Below are 18,715 nucleotides of genomic sequence, written 5' to 3' on the forward strand. Positions count from 1 at the left end.
TGTTAGGTTAACGGGAAAGTCACACCGGCGGCCTCTATAGATCTTTTGTGGTTCTTCAAAAGAATGAAAGGCGCCATAATTGCCGACGAGAGATGAACATCTTTGTAGAAAATTGAAGCTTTGGCCCTTTCATGTTCGATTCTTGATTCTTTGTTTGGATTTTGAACGTCGACACTTGACTTTCAACTCAGAGTTACACCAGAGGTCGAGAAGTTGAATGGAGAGATTGAGACCGAGTCCACCTGAAATTTTGGACGACCTGGTTCCAAGCAAAGCCAAAAAAAAAAAAAAGCCGTATACAACGTACTGAATATTCCAACACATATTATATCTAGGATAAAGTACATAGATACCTCCTAAGGTTTGGAGTAAGGATAGACAGATGAAACTTAGCCTATTTTGGAACAAAGACATCCTTTTAAGTTTGATTCAGTAACCAAAGACACCCCAATGGTAATGAATTGACATTTTTGCCCTTTGACTTTTATATTGACCCATGTGAATATTGAAATTACCTTTCTAACCTATATATATATATATATATATATATATATATATATATATTTATTTATTTATTTATCAATAATTTGTATATACACATATATATAATCAAAGAAGAAGACGGCCGTCCTTGACCTCGGTGCCAACGGTGGCCTGCTCCTCGCCGGCTCATAAATTTTATATAATACGGGTAACAATATATTGTAACATAACAATATATTCTGACAACTTCTCAAAATCAAGGTAAATATATATATGGTGTAAAAATGTAACACAGTGGATATGATATATGCACATATAAAAAAATCGCCATTATCGTTACAAATGTTTCACGTTTTTAACACTTGAAACTTATCCAACCCGATCTTGATTCGAAATATATGAAAAAACAGATAAACTTGATCCTGATTCAAAACTTATCTAACTAGTGTTTTAGACCTTGTTTATCAACCCAATTAACATTCTCTATTTGATAATATAAATGTGCTTTGTTTGGTTAGAAAGAAGCAGCCGAAAAGAAAGGAAATAGAAAATTTTAATTTTTTTTTGTAATTTGGTTAGATAGAAAAGGAAAAGTTCTAGAAAATTAAGGGCTTGCTTGATTTGTAACTCTGGAAATAGTTTTAAAAAATTCAAAGAATAGAAAACAATTCTTAGAAAAAGACGGTTATTTGAAAACAAGATTTTTTTATAACTGAATTTTTTTAAAACTGAATCAAGTATAGTTTTTTGGTACAATTTTTTATTTTCAATTTTCTGTACTCGGAGTTACAAACTAAGCAGGCCTAGGATTATTGTAACCTTTTATTATTTTCTCCAAAATGTTTCCTGCACAAAACACGACAAAATTTATTTTCTAGTGAAAGTATTGTGTTTTTATTTAGTGTTCTTATTTTACCCAATAACTTCATTGATATTATTTTATCCAACAACTTCATCTATATTTGGAGGCAACAACGATTTTTTTTACTAGATTTCAAAGAATTGAAATTCACTAATTACTTTATCATTGATAAATTTTTAATTAACTTGACTTCCATTTTTTTAGTTGTTTTTTCATCGTATATGAGTAAAAGTAATTGAGGTCTAAATTAATTGAAAATTTTATCATTTTTTAAATATATTACTAATTCTTTATAATTTTTATAAAATAGAGGTAATTTAGGTATCCAAACTATAATATGATATTTTCTTACCCTTTTCTTGAATCTAATAAATAAGCCATAAGAGTCTTGTTTTCTTTTTACATTTTTTTTTTTTTTTTCCGATTAGTATGTTCAAATTTATTGAACCAAAATATAGGTATACAAGAGAACTCCAACATAAGTAATTAAGCTGTTTATAAATTTGCACTCAGCTAGACATCCTGACATCCATCTAGACCGTAAGCATGTCGTTTCAAGTATTCAAAATTTATAAATAATTTTAAAGTTGAGGAGTTGGTAAATTTCTTAAAGGAATATTTTTAATTGGTCAATATAGGCAAATATAAGAAAGTGAGATCCTCTACTTTCTTTCTTTTTTTGCATTAATGATCAATCAGATTAATTTGGTCAAAAAAATTCTACTTAACATTCCGACCCAAATAAAATTAAAGCAAAATACTTCGAAACTAACTTATGTAATTACAGTTTAGATCTTGAAATACAGTAAGCAGCAATATTCGCTTTTCAAAATGAATGCAGAGAGGAGGGAAATTTTGGTTCTAGCAATATTTCAGGTTTTTTTTTAAAAAAAGAAAAGTACTGATTTTTGGCCGAATTTGATCAATTATCAAATTCATTTTGGGGGCTTCAAAGAGAAAGAGTTGAGCCAAATATGAAGTAAATTATTCAGGTTATAATGTCCCTGACACTGTAGACACAGCAAAATGGCAAAAAAATTTGTTTGACTCCCCATGATTACCAGAATTGGTTGACCAGTAACGGTCTTGTAGCCATTTTGATTTGTTTCTTTGGGCTTATGGGCCTGTTCAAATGTTTGAGCTGTATCTTGGTTAGCATTGGGCTAGCTTGTGGGGTGTAACTTTTTTCTGCGTAAGTAATCTTTATCTTTAAAAAAAAAAAAAAAAAAATTGGCAAAATTTGAAATCCAGCAGGGTAAAAGCAGTATAAGAGCAACTATAAATGAACAATTAGCAAGCAAACCATGTGCAAATCATGTTCTGAATCACAAACTAAATTTCTCAAACAAATTCAAAATGTATCTTTCTCACTTTTTGTCTTTCCTTTCCTTGGTTGTTCTTGGGTCCCATTTTTGACACTTAGCGGATTAAATAACACGCGCCTTGACAAATTAACTAATTAAATAATTTTAGGACTAACTATCTACTCCATCATTTCATGATATTGTAGACTTTCTAATAGGATTTCTTGTAGGATAGATCTATTTTACGCTCTTGTGCTTACTTAGTCACTCATGATTTTACAAATGAGGCTACAATTTCATTTATAAACATCCTCCCCAAATGGACGGCTATATTTATTCGCTAGAATTCTATTATGAAATTTCTATAATTCTGCATTACAACAATATTCTAAAATCCTCCAAAAAAATTTACACAATTCTGAAAGACTCCAAAATTATTTTATCTGCACTTACTATGGAGGCATCATGCAAACTCCTCTGCCGTGTGGCCTAAAATCCTCTACTCGTGTACCCTATATTTTAGAACAAGTTTACATATCACACTTTTTTATTACAAGGTGAGAGAATATATGTACTTTCACTATCCATGAATTTTAGAAATTTTAAATTAAAAAAAATAATTTCGTAACGGGAAATAGTGTTTCAAAATTTAATATTTGCAAAAAGTAATTTTTAACGGGTAGTAACATTGAGAGACGAGATTGTGTAGAAAATGTCAATATATTTTTATTTAATCCTAAGGAATAATTTTATGGCAAAAACTTTCACCTCTTTAGTGGTAGATTATTCAATGTTTTGCGATGTCAAACTGAATCTATCATCGTTGACACTACATATATATAAATTATTATTATTATTATTTATAATTTAACTATATTAATATACACCAACATGAATGATGATAATATTTGGTACGACTTTTTATATTATATTTTATTTAGGGGTGACAAAATAGGTCACAACTTATCAATCTGTCCAAATCCATTCGTTTTTTAATGATTTTGGATGAATCATATTTAAGATGGGTTAGATAATTTTTAACTACTTAATTTGAGAGTCAAGATAGGTTGAATATAGTTATTCATATTCAAGTCATCTCTCACCCATCACATAATATACACACAATACACATCTATTCTATATTGCACTCAACTCATTTCTCTTTCTCTAAAAGTCTCCCACTCACGATTAGGGTTGCAAGTTAAGCTAGCCCAACCCAGTTCAGTCCCAAGACTCCCAACCCAACCTCAACCTGAAATCGATCAGGTTTCATGGGTCTTGTTTTTTTTTTTTTTTTTTTTTTTTTTTTTTTCAAATATGCAATTACATTTTCCTTTTTCACGTTTGTAAATATCAAAAATTTTAAGAAACTTTTATTTTTAAAACATCAATATTTTGGGCGGGTCGTGCGGGTTTCATGGGTTATTTTATTTTATTATTATTATTATTATTATTATTATTATTTTTACAAATATAAGAATATAAAAATTACATTTTTCATTTTCCATGTTTGTAAATATCAAAATCTGTAAGAAAATTTTATTTTTAAAACATCAATATTTTGGGTGGGTTGGTCGGGTTTCACGGGTCATTTTTTTTTATACAAATATACAAATTACATTTTCCTTTTTCATGTTTGTAATTATCAAAATTTTTAAGAAAATTTTATTTTTTAAACATCAATATTTTGGACGGGTCGATCGGGTTTCATGGGTCAAATTATTATTATTTTTTTCAAATATGCAAATTACATTTTCTTTTTTCATGTTTGTAAATATCAAAATTTTTAAGAAAAATTTATTTTTTAAACATCAATATTTTGGGGGAGTCGGTCGAGTTTCACGTGTGTTTTTTTTTTTTTTTTTTTTTTTTTTTTTTTTTTTACAAATTACATTTTCCTTTTCCCATGTTTGTAAATATCAAAATTTTTTTAATTTTTTTTTTTTTAAACATCAATATTTTGGGCGGGTCAAACAGGTTTCACAGGTCATTTTTTTTTTTTTCTTTTCAATAATGCAAATTATATTTTCTTTTTTCATGTTTGTAAACATCAAAATTTTGATATTAAAAAAATAAAAATAAAAATAATAATAATTAATGAGTCCATAGATTATAACGGATTGATTCTATACATTTTTGATCCGTTCATTTTTAACCCATTCTGAATGGATTGAATATGAATCTTGATCCATATTTGACCCGCTCATATTTAACCCAACCCAAACCCATCCCAACCCACTTATTTGCCAACCCTAATTTTATTGTGCAATTCGATAATGATACGACATCATTTAATACCTACCATCAAAAAAATATATATATATAAATAACGCATTTACTTTCTGATGGTACAATTGCATGTAAGATTTAAATAAAAAATTACATGTAAGATCCATATAACATGGTACAATTACATGTAAGATTTAAATAAAAAATGAAATACGTACTTAGTATTTCATTTTTTACTTAGCAACAACAAAAAGCCGAAAAAAAAAAAAAAACAAATTCCTACAATCAAACAGACACCAGTACTTAGTGAAGACCAAGAGTGAGGGGGTGAATTGGTTTTCAATTTCTTTTCTCAACTTTGAACTGAGCTATGCAAGTCGAATGGGAGTCAACATAACACTAGAGGTGCAGTGGTATGCTCAAATTCAGAACTGTTTGATGAAAGTCCCTTACAAACCCTAATTAAGCTAACCTGTTTGATGAAATGCACAAGAGACACACTAACTAAATAAAGAACACCAAATGTACGAGGTAAAACCCCTTATGTAGGGGAAATGTCCTCGAGACCTTAAAGCCTAGTTCCAAATCCACTAAGAGTAAAGTTGAAGTAAACAAACTGTTTCACTCTCACTCACAGCACACACCAAACTCGCTACAAGTCAATCGTCACTTCCCCTGCCCAAAGCCCCTAATGGTTGGACTTACACTTGCCAATCTCACTATAAGTTCACTCTTTGAAGACATCTTGTTGGCTATACGAGTTGAATGGGAGTCAACAGAACACATTTGAAGGCATCTTGTTGGCTTGGTCTGGGCAATGGTAGAATATTGGGACTGAGAAGTTGTGGGATGATGGAAGTAATGACCGGAGGGATAGCCCATGAAGTCCCCAAAATAAATGAACTAACCTTTGTGTTGAGATTAACATCAGTGTTCAGTATTTGTGCTTGAGTAACAAGGTTTTGTAGAGGGCCAAGAGAACACCAGTGATCGACCCAAAAATTGGTGTTGTAACCATTCCCAATTTCAAGTTTGATAAAAGGCTTGATGGCAAATCTAAGCTGCGCGCAAAAGCTTGCGCCAATTCCAAGAGCATGGTTGTGGAGTCTTCAATGTCCATAAGCATCTATCCCCAAGAAGATATGACCTGGACCATTGAACCCACAAAGAGGAGTAGTTAGGGGAGAGAATGAGCCAGAACTGCTTCATGATATATAGCAGCCTTGTTCCAAGTATGCAAATGAGGTATGTCCAGTGCACCAGCAGAAATAGGTCTACAAACATTTTTCCAAGCCACTCTAGCACCACCTTTTTTGAGAATTTGACCTTTCCAAAGGAACTTTCCAAGGATGCAATTGATTTCCTCCAATGTGCTGATGGGGAGAATAAATTTGGTAGCCCAAAAATTAACCATAGTACAAAGGACAGATTTGATGAGTTCAACTCTTCCTGCAAATGACAAAAATCTACCGGTCCAGTCCAGCTGCTTATTCTAGCAGTAACTTTCTCAATGAGTATCCTGCAATCAACTGGCTTGAGGCAGGTGGATATAAGGGGAACATCAAGGTATCGAAAAGGCAAAGAACCCTTTTCAATCCCAAGAGTGGTTAAAATTGCAGCTTCAAGAGAAGTGTTAGACTCTAGAGAAAAATATATTGCTCTTAGTGTGATTGATGGAGATTCCAGACAAGAAGCTAAAATGATCAAGAGCATATTTGATAACCTGCACTGAAATAATGTTAGCATGAGAGAAAAGAAGTAGGTCATCAGCAGAGATTAGGTGGGACAGAGCTCGGTTTTGACATCTCCAATGTCAGTAGGAATGGATGTGAGGGACGGCCAGAATGAGGCTGGAACAGTAGAGGAAAGGAAAGGTTGGAGGTGAGAAATGCCAGGGTAGGAGTGAGAACTACTCCCTAAGATGCTTTGGAAATGCTGCATGGCTTCATTTTGAATGGACGTTGCAGTTTCCAAGAGAACACCATCATGAGAGTTCCTATTGAATCGGGAAGAGACAGATTTGTGAAAGAATGAGGTGTTGGAATCACCATACTTCAGCCAAGATATCCTTGATTTCTGTCTAAAAATGTCCTCCTCAACTTCACATAATTTTAAGTATGATGAGAGTAGGAGCTGTTCTTGATTTCTGAGAGCACCATCTTCGGGCCCATGATCAAGAGCCATTTGACAAGTATGAAGTTCTTCCTTGGCAACTTGAACTTCGTTGGATATAGCACTAAATGTAGTGGAACATTTGTTCTTAAGGGGAAAGCTTGAGAGCTTTCAGTTTGGATAATAATACTTGGAACATTGGCACACCAGAGAAAGACTTACACCACACACTCTTAACAATGGACTGGAATTCGGGATGAGAGGTCCAACAATTGAAGAATTTAAATGATGTTTTCCTTTTGGGAGAGGGGTTACCAAGTTTGGTCACCATTGGACTGTGATCAGAAACTCCATAAGGGAAACTGATATAGCAGTTGCAATTGATTAGTGTTCTGTCTAACTTCCTTGAGATGTTGGCAGTTGGGCTCTTATTAGTCCAAGAGAAGAATATACCACTCTAATTAAGATCTTCCAATCCTGCTTTTGAGATACAAGATCTGAAATCTCTCATTTCTTGATTGACTTTACTTGAACCACCAAAGTTTTCATGATCAACGAGTAGCCATGGATCTGATGCAAACAGTTTTGAGTGCTGGATAATATCCCTCCACAAATGTTTTCTCTTAGCAATAGAGTTGGCACAATATATTGAAATATTATTTTTGTTGTGTATTTGATATCAGTCTCATCGATCTTGTATTTATTAGTATATTCAAGTGCAGATTGAACCGAGTAGAGTTTAGGCCACTGAACTCAACTTGTTTCTGAATGCCGTTTGGTTACCGAGAAAAATGCAATGTTACAGGAAATTAGAAATTACCATTTGGAAATTAAAAATTACCTTTATTATTGTTGTTGTTGTTTAACATGTTTCATATACTGCAAGGTAAATTAAATTTTTTAAAAAAATTCTCATTACTTTTTATTGAATCCGTGTAAGAAAAATGATGTGATTATAGTTTGATCTAAGGTAACCATATTATCTTCTTATGTTTACTTTGTCCAATATCTAGTTGTCAAGTCTATTTTCAATGCTCTGAATTAATATTGCCTTGTTCTTCTGCAGGGGGTGTCTTCTCTGTCTGTATGTTTCTGTCACCAATGTAACTCTCTCTCTCTACACATATCATAGTTCATGTTGAAATAGCAATATGACATAATAGTTGGAAGGGATTTGTCAGAGGTGGCTAAGAAAGATCTTATTTATATCTTTTGTTTAATCTAATATCCTTTTTTTTATATTGCATTGGTTGTTTAATTGAATATCCTTTCGGTTGAGACCTTGTATGGATATCTCTGGAAGATATATATATATTTTTTTTTGTGGCTTTTTAACTTCTAAATGTTGGCTAATAATAGTTATTTTTTATTTTTAATAACAGAACAACTTTCAGAAGGAATAAGAATACTTATTTTTTATTTTTAATACCAGAACAACTTTCAGAATGATATACAAGAGGATGAGGGATATTAAGGGTTTGAACCCTACTTTTCTCGGCGTGGCAGTTACCTTCAGTTATCTTCCGCTTTCGGGCGTGGTATGAGGTATGAATTTGTTGATGAACAAAGCAAGTCATTTATGAGACTTCATGTTAAATATAAAGTATATAATTTTTCTTTTAGCGTTTTTTCATGTAGCAGTCTATGCATATTACTATACTATGACTATACCCCAACTCGATTGCTTTAGCTCTAACTGTTTTTTTTCGTATAAAGAAGTGTCTATATATATAAGAAAGGAAAATAATATCTGTGTTGATTCTACAAACAACTTCTATTGGATTCTAAAACAATCCCTTAACATAAATAATCCAGAGTAAGTGTTACTTCTAAAACAACCCCTTAACAGAAATAATCTAGAGTAATTGTTGGATTCTAAAACATTCCCTTAACATAAATAATTCCTGTCGGATTTAAAGAGTACTTTACATATCCTAACTCTAAAAAATGCTACAACATGGGTTTTACAACATTGACTTAAGTAAAATCGAGCATCCGTCTCCAAGCGCCATTGCAAAAATGAATATTTTTTCACCACCTCCGGCGCCTCCTTCCATACCACAATGCAAATACTGCTACTGATGCAGCCACAATAACACCAGCTGTTGCATGCCAAGCATATAATGGTTTCTCTACAACCAGTTCAGAACCACCAACTTCAACAGGCAGTGTTGGCGGTTGCTTCTCACTCAATGCCAAAGCAAAACCCAAGCCCTGATTTTCAAGTTCAGCCAAGTTTTCAATTGCTGGTTTCAGCCTGGTGGCCTTGGCTATAGCCTCGTACTCCTCTTTGGTTCCACCTTCTAGAAAAGACCCAACAAGATGACCATTGCTCACCCAATAAGCCCCAAAGGCATTTCCAGAAAAATCCCCAAAATGGATTGCCTCCCCTACATTGTCTCCATAAACCTGCCAAGATAACGTAAAGACTCTGGAATAGAAGAATGGCAGGTAGTCGAATTCACTGGTTTTGTCTGGTTCCATTATTGCAGCCACCGCATGTTTTGCCGACCTTCGGGCTGAATCAACATGCTCGAGTCTTCGGGTATCACCAAAAAGTTTGACCGGAAACGCCGCGACATCACCAACAGCATAGACTGAGCTGTTGCTCGACTGCAAGTGTCCATTCACTTTGATCCCACCTTTCTCCAGGGTTAGTTGGCCTTCAAACAGGCCTGTGTTTGGACGGATTCCGATTCCCACAACAACCATATCCGCTGGGAGCCGACTCCCATCCCTGAGATTAACTGCTGTAACCTGTATGATGAGTTAATCAAAAATTTAGTAATCAAGTTGCTTCACCAAAAATATCAGTTGTGAAAGTATGTCCACATCCAAAGCCATTGGTGGAAAATGCTAAATAATAAGCAGAAAAAGCCAATAGCCAGCCAGCCTATGTTCTGGAAAGGTGACTTGCCACATTTGGTAAAGACACTTCCCTCCACTTGCAAGATCAAGAGTATTTGTTTTGAACAAAAATACTAATCTTCATGTGCTCCAGAAATGATGGTAACAATAATTTTTAGCTAATCATTCCCACAAAACGACCTGAAAGAAATTCTCTAAGAATTTTCAGCAGCATAAACGTAAGATATACCTTTCCCTCAGAGTTGAGGTCAAATGATGACAAGACAGTTCCTTTAACAAACTTTACTCCTTTAGACTTGTAATAATCTTCATAATAACTAGCAATCTTGGGTGTAAATAAGCGGGCCACTGTAAAACAACCAAAAGTAAACTTTGAGAAACAATACCATTGAGTAATATGGAAGTTCGAACTTTGAGAAACAATACCATTGAGTAATATAAGTCCAAGAAACTTTAGTGCATCAATATAATATGGACGACAGAAAGCTTGCTATGAAAAACTTCAAAACAGCTATGTATGATAAGTATGCTCATAGCCACTCAGGTATACAATCGACTAGCTAGTGTATTATAAAGAAATAAAGGACATTTCTACATCCAAAGAAATTAAAATCATTTCATTCCACTTTAAATGACATTTAGAAAGAGACCCTTGTGTCTTTTCAAGAAATTTAAGTGACTCCATTTCATGTTGGTTCTGTTTGCTTGTAAAAATATATACGAAAACTGGTTTTAAACAGCAAAATAATGTAGCCATGTAGCTTTTTTTGGGGAGGTGAGAGAAGGGGGATGGGAGAGAAGAACTTTGAAAAATGCATAGCAATATCCTTTTTCCAGTTCTTGCAATGCAACATTCCGAGGAAAGAGGCTCAACATGCCTGGCCTGTTTATTTAATGTCATGCAAGGTCTTCATTTTTCTAGATTTAATAGACAGAACCTGACTTAAAATATACAACTTCATCTAATAACATAGACACACTTCTTCTCTTGATTTCATTTTTTAATCAATAACAAAAGGATTTACAATGCACAGGATTGTTTTTAAAATTAAAATGACCATTTATAGCTTCTTCTTTTTTGACAAGTAAAAAGAAGATCCTATTCCTCTGACCTATGACTTGATTCTAAACGATGTCTCTTCAAATGATAATGGGAAAAGGGAATAATACATTGCCAGATGAACTCTGAACAATTTCTGAAGTTATAGGAAACCAAAATGGAATTAAGATCAAAAGAGAGCAGTTCCAAACAAAAAATGCTTACTGCAATGTGCCTCTGGAAAAACCATGGTGACATTTATCTTATTTATCACCAAAGAAGCAGCACACTCCATTCCTATGTAACCGCCACCAATGACAATCGCATTCCCACCATTACAGGATTCTATAGTTCTGACAAGCCTCGTTGCATCGTCCAAATCACGTAAATAACACACATTCTCAGCATCTGATCCACTCACTCCAAACTCTTCAAGCTTCAAAGCCTACACATAGCATGTGATAATCAATCAGAATCACATGTTAATCAAGGCATTACAATAGTTAAATGAGCATTGCCCTTGGGAGCTAAATTCACTTAAACTGGGTGCCAGATCCACTCTAAATCGTCAAAGTGACCTTAAATTTGAACTTGGGTCACACCAAAAAAAAAAAAAAAAATTTAGGTTGCAAACCATTGGAAGATAATTATCCAGCTCCTTATGTATTGTGTTATTTTTCTTCTGAATGATTTTTCAGTCCAATTTACTCGTGTAATCTTAAGGTATTATTCAAACTTCTTGCACTCTTGGGTCACACCAGAAAGAGAGAAAAAAATTTAAGTTGCAAACCATTGGAAGATAATTATCCAGCTAATTACACCTTCTGTTCATTTTATTCTGTATGCTTTTTCAATCATATGTACTCGTGTAATATTAAGGTATTATTCAAGCTGCTTGCACTCTTGCTTTATACTGTGGTTACTTTGAGATTTTTCCCCAAAGTTAATGTAGCTAGTGTGACCAAGAGAAGTGGCTAATAATTGTATCGAATTGAATGCAGCCAATGCAGCATGGCCTATATTCAATCAAGGAATTAAATCTTCAAAATCCTTTTGACATTGCATATGGATATTGAGTGATGCCAAAACTTTTGATATTCAAAACACTTTCTGAGAAACATCCAACATTTCTTTCCAAAAAGTGAGTGATTATCATTAAATAAAGGTTTCCTTATATTTCTCCTGGACCAAAAAAGCCCGAACTTAAGCTAAACCATAGGATCAGTCACAAACCAACATTTGCATTTTTGTACAGCAGTTACTACTAGTGGCAACAGAAAACAATGCCATTGTCAAATATTGATGTTCTTCTTATGGAAGATCACTTGACTTTTTTTGAGTTTTATAAGAAAAATGTACTTAATAAGATAAACTGTCTATCTAGTACTTAAGAAGGATTATAGACCATTACAAGATTAGTTTCAGTACCCGAGCACCTGTAGCAATGATGAGAATCTTGTAGCTTATAGTTTCCCCAGTTGCTGTTAGTAGTGTTTTCCGCCTCACATCAGCAGACTTGACTCGTGTTCCAAGAACGAGTTCAATTCCTAAAATACAATATCCAGAAACTAAGTGTCAGTGTTTAAACTGAAGAACAATATATATATCTAAAAAAATACAAGTAGTAAGATCCTTTTATTTGATTGGATGATATACTAGTATTTTTTAGAATAATCAATGGTGACCTATCTTTGCTGGTAAGAATAATTTTTTAGATCAAAATATTATGCGAAGAATTTTAGCTAGTAATGATTGAACCATTAAGCGAAAAATGTTTCAATTTGTATAGAAAATGTAGTTATTCTAATGAAAATTGGCAACAATAAACTGTTGACCATCATATATGCCAGAAATTCTGACGCTTATATGCATCTTTGGTCAATCTGGGAACTTTAAAAAATTGCATATTACCTTTCCGTTTCTCCTAGAAGAGAGCCTAAGAAGAAATAACTCCAGAGTTGCTCCTTTTGTACAACACTACATCCTATTTTTCTTCCTTCTGGGGAGGGGTAATAGTATAAAACCAAATCAATATTTCACAGATGTGTTCTATCAACTAGCAAAATTCTTAATGCAACTCTCTACCCAGAACTGCAAATGCATACAAGTGTAAGCATAAGCCAATTTGAACTAAATGACTTCATAATAAAGACTACTGTTGTGACCCTGCCACAAGTTCCAGAGTCATCTGTGCAATAGTAACGAATTAATGTTATTCCAGATTTAATACATAGCTTTGCAGATATTGTATATTTTCATAATTGTTTTCTACTCTTAGCACGTGACACATTGCACTTTCCATTTTTAATTCCTACTATGTTAGTGTTCCTGAGGTACACAAAAGTTTTTTATGTAGGCTGATACTTGTTGCTTGTTGCAACCCTCTTCCTTTGAACGGGTTTGGAACTGACCGTGTTAAAGACGAGACCTTAAAAAAACTAAATCTACTGCAATTATCTCAAGTGGGTAAGAACTTGGCCATGGTGCCTCAGGAAGCATCAAGTCTAAGGTTCGACTCCTCTTGAGTGCAAACAATTCCTTGAGGCGGGGGGTGAGGGTATCAATTAGGAAAAAAAAAAAAAAAAAAATGGCCTACTGCAATTATCTCATTATAGCTCCACATGTATCTTCAAGTTCGCAAACTAGGACTATAAATTAGCTGCATAACCTTTAAAAGTCTATTTTCTAAAGGCTCTGGACTAGTTACTGTAAGATAATGCACTGGTTGGAAGTCCTTTCTGCTTGTTAGGATAAGTATTTAATATTTGACATTCAAACATAGAAAGTTTTACAGGTAGCTAATAATTTTGAATACTTTTGTTGCAATGGAGCATGATGACTGTTTGAATAATCGAATGAGGAGGGACTAAAAATTTTGTGCAAACTGTATGCTTACTGCAATCCTCCTCATTTCTACATGTTTGGGACTAGCGAAAGGAAAGATTTACTCTGCATGTTTGAATAAGTATATTATACTAGAAGGCTGGATTGAAAAGAAAAAAAATGAAAAAGAAAAAGTGTTTCATTTAATGGTTTCCTTCACACAATGAGTTTTCATTCTCATGGCTTGAAGCTAGAGAGTCAGCTAGCAAATTGCCCCATCTAATATGGTCAGCAAAACAAGCTATTTTACAGACACTTACCCCTGCAAGGGAATTCATATACTCATTGTAGAGGTTCTTTCCAAATGTTGTTTCTTTTTGAATGAATACTTGCTACAAACACTGCCATATAAAAACTAGGTTCTATCTCAACATTATATACATTAAAATTTTCAATTAATTTACTTATTAGAAGTGATTACATTGTTATCCACAGAGGTTGAGATACATATACAATAACAAGACCAATCGCATCCCTTGAATCTTTGCAACAAGAAGCATTTTCTTTTAAGATACCATAAAATTGAATTTCCCATTTAGACCAAAAGCATTAGGTTGACAGACACCTCCTCCCCTTCTCTAAGAAGAGGTTGAGGGTTCAAGTCCCAATTGGGATATAGGGCGTTTATGCACAGTTTCAATCAGTGAAAACAGTACAAATGCCTTTCACAAACCATAAAATAGCATCCCCATCTGAACTCAAAGGGGGCAAAATAGACTTGTACATGCCCAGTTCCAATCAGTGAAAACAGCACAAATACCTTTCACAAACCACAAAATAGCATCCCCATCTGAACCCGGGGGTAAAATAACATGTATAAGTCTCAGGCTATTGCCTCTCAAGCATCTTCAAACTACGTAAATCCAAACCATCAGCTTTATAATTATTAGTCCTGTTTCGATTGCTATCGCCAACTTTTGATTCATAAAAACTGTTAATTGACTCGCATTTTTTAGCACAGTGGGCATCAAACTAGTTGAAAAGTGAAGGGAATACCAAATAGAGATTTGAGAAAGATAAGAATAAAAACCCTCAAAACAAAATCACACATTAAAACATTGCTACAAGGAGTGGTGCATTTTAATATCCTCACTTGGAGGGCATAAAATGAGAAATAATTACCATGTTCCTTGTACCATTTTGGAGTTAGCCTTTCCTCATTGTTCCCTACACAAGTGTGAAATGATGGGAGGCGTGCTGGAGCTGCGTATTACCCAAAAAATAAATATATATTAATTAAGTGACAATCTGATAAAGGTTAGTGAGGAAATGCAATAGAAAAACGATCAGCCATTCAAACTCGTTAATAATAGTAGATTAATACAGAAATCTAAAAGCATGAGCAAAATCCTATAACAGATTTGACCCATGAAAATGGGCCAATAAACAGAATAAGGACAATCTGAATTTAGCAATGTTATCTAGAGGCAAGGGTTGACTAACCTCTTGGGAATATGTTTATAACAAGCAAAAAAGTACTTCAAGAAATACATGCTAGATCCTAAATGTCTAATTCCCATATTTTTCTTCAAAATCTATCGAGCACTTCCATGCGTTGTCCTGCCCATATCTAAACTGTTCCAAGATTCCCATTCAAATCACTTTTTTGTGTGGTATCAATAAGTTTTGGCATGTGTGTGTGTATATATCAGAGAAGCACTCTCGCAATGTGATATTCTCTATTGGAGTTAGTTTCATATGCCTGTTGTTATACAACACTTATTGCTCCTCAGAAAGCATCATATATGTGATGAGAATTGAAACATATAGTCGACTCATGAATTTGGCCGACCCCATTTGTTTGGATAAAGGCAAGGATGATAATGAGTGAACTCATGAATATGTACAATAAGGAGATACCTTCAGGAAGTAAAAAACCTTTACTTAATGCAGGTCTCTCATAAGGCACAGCCTGCAAGAAATATATTGGAACTTTAGCACGAAAACACAGAATTTTTTGAAAAATAATGGCAATTACAATTTTCGCAAACTTATCATAAAATTAAAAAGATCAAAAAGAAAAAGGTTATAAATCATAGATCTTCCTGGAAGAACACACAGATTGTAGAATCCTGAAGTGCTCAAATAATTAATGACAAACTACATGTAGGAATAAATGCCCTCATATGCCCCCTTAGTGCTAAATATAAATGGGTGAGAAATATGTAGTGCTCAAATGGACACCTTGATAGCATTATTATTATTATATTTTTTTTATAAGTAAAAAAGCTCACCTTGATAGCATTATTTGAGCAAACAATAACACAAATGTAGTAAAAAATAAGACAAAATATCTATCAACTTAAATTTAGTATACTTCTAAGTGAAAAATATAATTAAAAATAAAATAAAAAACTAAAGGAAAGCTAGAGCTTTGCATCTTAAGTGAGAAGTAAAATTGTGGATTGGTTTGAATGTCTCACAATCCCTTTTATAAAGACAAATTTAATAGTATAAACAAGGAGAATTGAAATAATAAAAACCTAAGAATCCCAATTCAGCATAAAATTGTTAGAAAATTGAATTGAATTTTTGTTTTTTCAATTGAAAAGAAACTCACAGGCCCATTTATTCCCACTGTGACTCGAACCCTGACCTTCCAATCCTCACCTTCCACATTGGGAGGTAGAGGATATACCACTAGGCTACGTCCTTTGGTAAATTGAATTGAATTATATTGTGTAATGCCATAAAAGTTAAAACACTTGACCAATATATATATATGTATATATATACAACGCCTGTTTCTACAGCTCAAAGAACCGTAAAGCTTTAAACCAATTCTATAAGTCATAGAATTCTATATCTGACATCAAGCTAAATGATTCAAAAAAATGGAACAAAATAAACAATAATCTAATAATAAGGCCACGTACTCATAAGAGACAACATAATTAAAATGATATAAAAAACAATGATATCAATGTCTGTGCGTGTGAGAGAGAAACTTACAGATTCTTCAGAAATGATACAGAGTTCACCATGAGAGACTCCTCTCCTGGTGAATTCAAGAGCTGCATATCCAGCTGCAACACCTCCACCTAGAATCACGTACACAAACGCTCTTCCCATCCCCCACCTCCCCCTCTTCTCTCTCTAAAACCCAGACTTTCTCTCTCTAGAATTTCTTGGGAAGTACCTGCTATGAATACTTCTTTTTCTTCGAAGAGAAAATTGAAGATGACGGCGTGTATCAACTGTAGCTTTCCAATTATAACCTTCAATCTCGTGTACAATTAGTATATTATATAAGATTATGAGATTTCATTTTTCATCGCATCAAACAATCAGAGCCGTTGAAAGTGATGACTCATGGTATGTCATCGTTGGGCTGGGTATGGTTGACAAAATCTGATTGGAACAGGTCTCGTTAGGTAATTGTTGGTGGGACCAATGATGGTGGGACCGACGTTTTAACACGTGGCAAGATCATGGTGGAGAGAGTATTGGGAAGTGTGATGTCGATTGATGATGATCAAGATCAACTTGGAGTTGTTTGGCATGATAGATTGATTATGTCAGAGGCCAGTGGTTTTTGTGGCACCTCGTGTAACTGAATGTGGATGAGGCTTCAAGTCTCAACCATTCTTTTTGTTGAATTTTTTGAAATTATCCTCAATTTGGGATTTTTTTTTGCTTTTATCCTTTTGTTTTTGTACCTTCATTTTATATGTGTCTATATATCTATGTGTGTGTGTGTGTGTGTGTGATAGACTTCAAAATATAATTAGGTAATTATTAGAAGAGACTTGTCCAACATTAAATCTGGACAAAAATGAATTGTTTAATAATTTGGTATGTTTGAATTATTACCAATGCTATTAAAGTATTTTATTTGTAAATGTTATTAGAACGTTTAGGTCTTATTTGACATGCGTTTTGTTTCTATTTTTTTAATTTTGGGCTATTGCAGTGTCTTTGATAACTGATTTTGATAACAAAAATATATTTGGTACGATCTTATTTTATTTTACACCGTGTTAAAATACTTCGTGAACAGTGACCCAATATCAAAATACCAAAAAGTTGTGTTTTTTTTTTTTTAATTTTTAACTGTTCATGGCCCAAAACCATATTTTGTATGTTTCTGTTTACGACGCTTTTACAGTAAAACATTATTCTCAAACGTGCTTTTGAATTTTTTTTAAAACACTCGTACAACAAAAACACTATTTCTGTTTTACCCAAAAACAAAATGCCTAAAACAAAATGTATATCGAACCTAAAACAAAGTGCATCTCGAGCAAACCCTTAGTACACTTACAAACGGTATTACAAGTGATATACTTTGACCAAATGATTTTATTTTAAAATATTTTGGCATTATCATGGGCAACTTGATGATGTGATTCCTACTCAATTTTAGTACACAAAACATATTAATTTAAAAAATAACTTATGAATCATGATAATTGGTATGAGGTTCATTCTGAATCTATTATTATTATTATTAATACAAGGCTGTTTGTAGTATTTTAGTTTTCATAAATTTCATGAAGTTGGTAGGGATTCATATAGTTTACATAATGTTAATGAAAAATCTAAAAAAATGAAAACACATTTTCACACACACAAGCATGAAGCATAACTTCAGAAAAAAAAGGTCCGTGCAAGTCACTTTCAAGAGAGACTTCGGCTTTAAAAATAAGTTTCTATTCTTGACCCTAAATCAGGGAGAACTTTGAACTTCTGAGTTGAGCCTTTTTTTTTTTAAAGCTAATATACCTAAATTCACAAGAGAATGAATCCGAGGGAATTAGTCTAGCTTTCTAAAATGATTGAAAATATGCTCTGTAACGAACAAAAAGAGAAAGATATTATCGAGTAATAATAAATAAAAGAAAATACATAAATAAATAAAATACTTTAATGTAATAAATAACGAATCACTAAACATGGAATGGACCTGGATTTATAGGCCCAATAAAAGCCCAT

At 33.4% G+C, this 18,715-nt stretch overlaps 1 protein-coding gene across 1 annotated transcript; it reads right to left on the bottom strand.

The window, feature by feature from the left end:
* Nucleotides 1-8,762: 8,762 nt before the first annotated feature.
* LOC132315759 (monodehydroascorbate reductase 4, peroxisomal) lies at nt 8,763-16,995 on the bottom strand. The gene is made up of 7 exons (XM_059814155.1): nt 16,733-16,995; nt 15,641-15,692; nt 14,903-14,983; nt 12,326-12,444; nt 11,123-11,342; nt 10,088-10,206; nt 8,763-9,747 (listed from the first exon to the last, which is right to left on the bottom strand). Exons 1-7 carry the CDS (start codon nt 16,850-16,852, stop codon nt 9,022-9,024), a joined length of 1,437 nt encoding a protein of 478 aa, XP_059670138.1. The 5' UTR covers nt 16,853-16,995; the 3' UTR covers nt 8,763-9,021.
* Nucleotides 16,996-18,715: the final 1,720 nt, after the last annotated feature.

This window comes from Cornus florida, unplaced genomic scaffold (assembly GCF_030987335.1).
Source record: "Cornus florida cultivar Cherokee Brave unplaced genomic scaffold, ASM3098733v1 CherokeeBrave_3.0.0_Hap2_Chr07, whole genome shotgun sequence".
NCBI lineage: Eukaryota > Viridiplantae > Streptophyta > Magnoliopsida > Cornales > Cornaceae > Cornus > Cornus florida.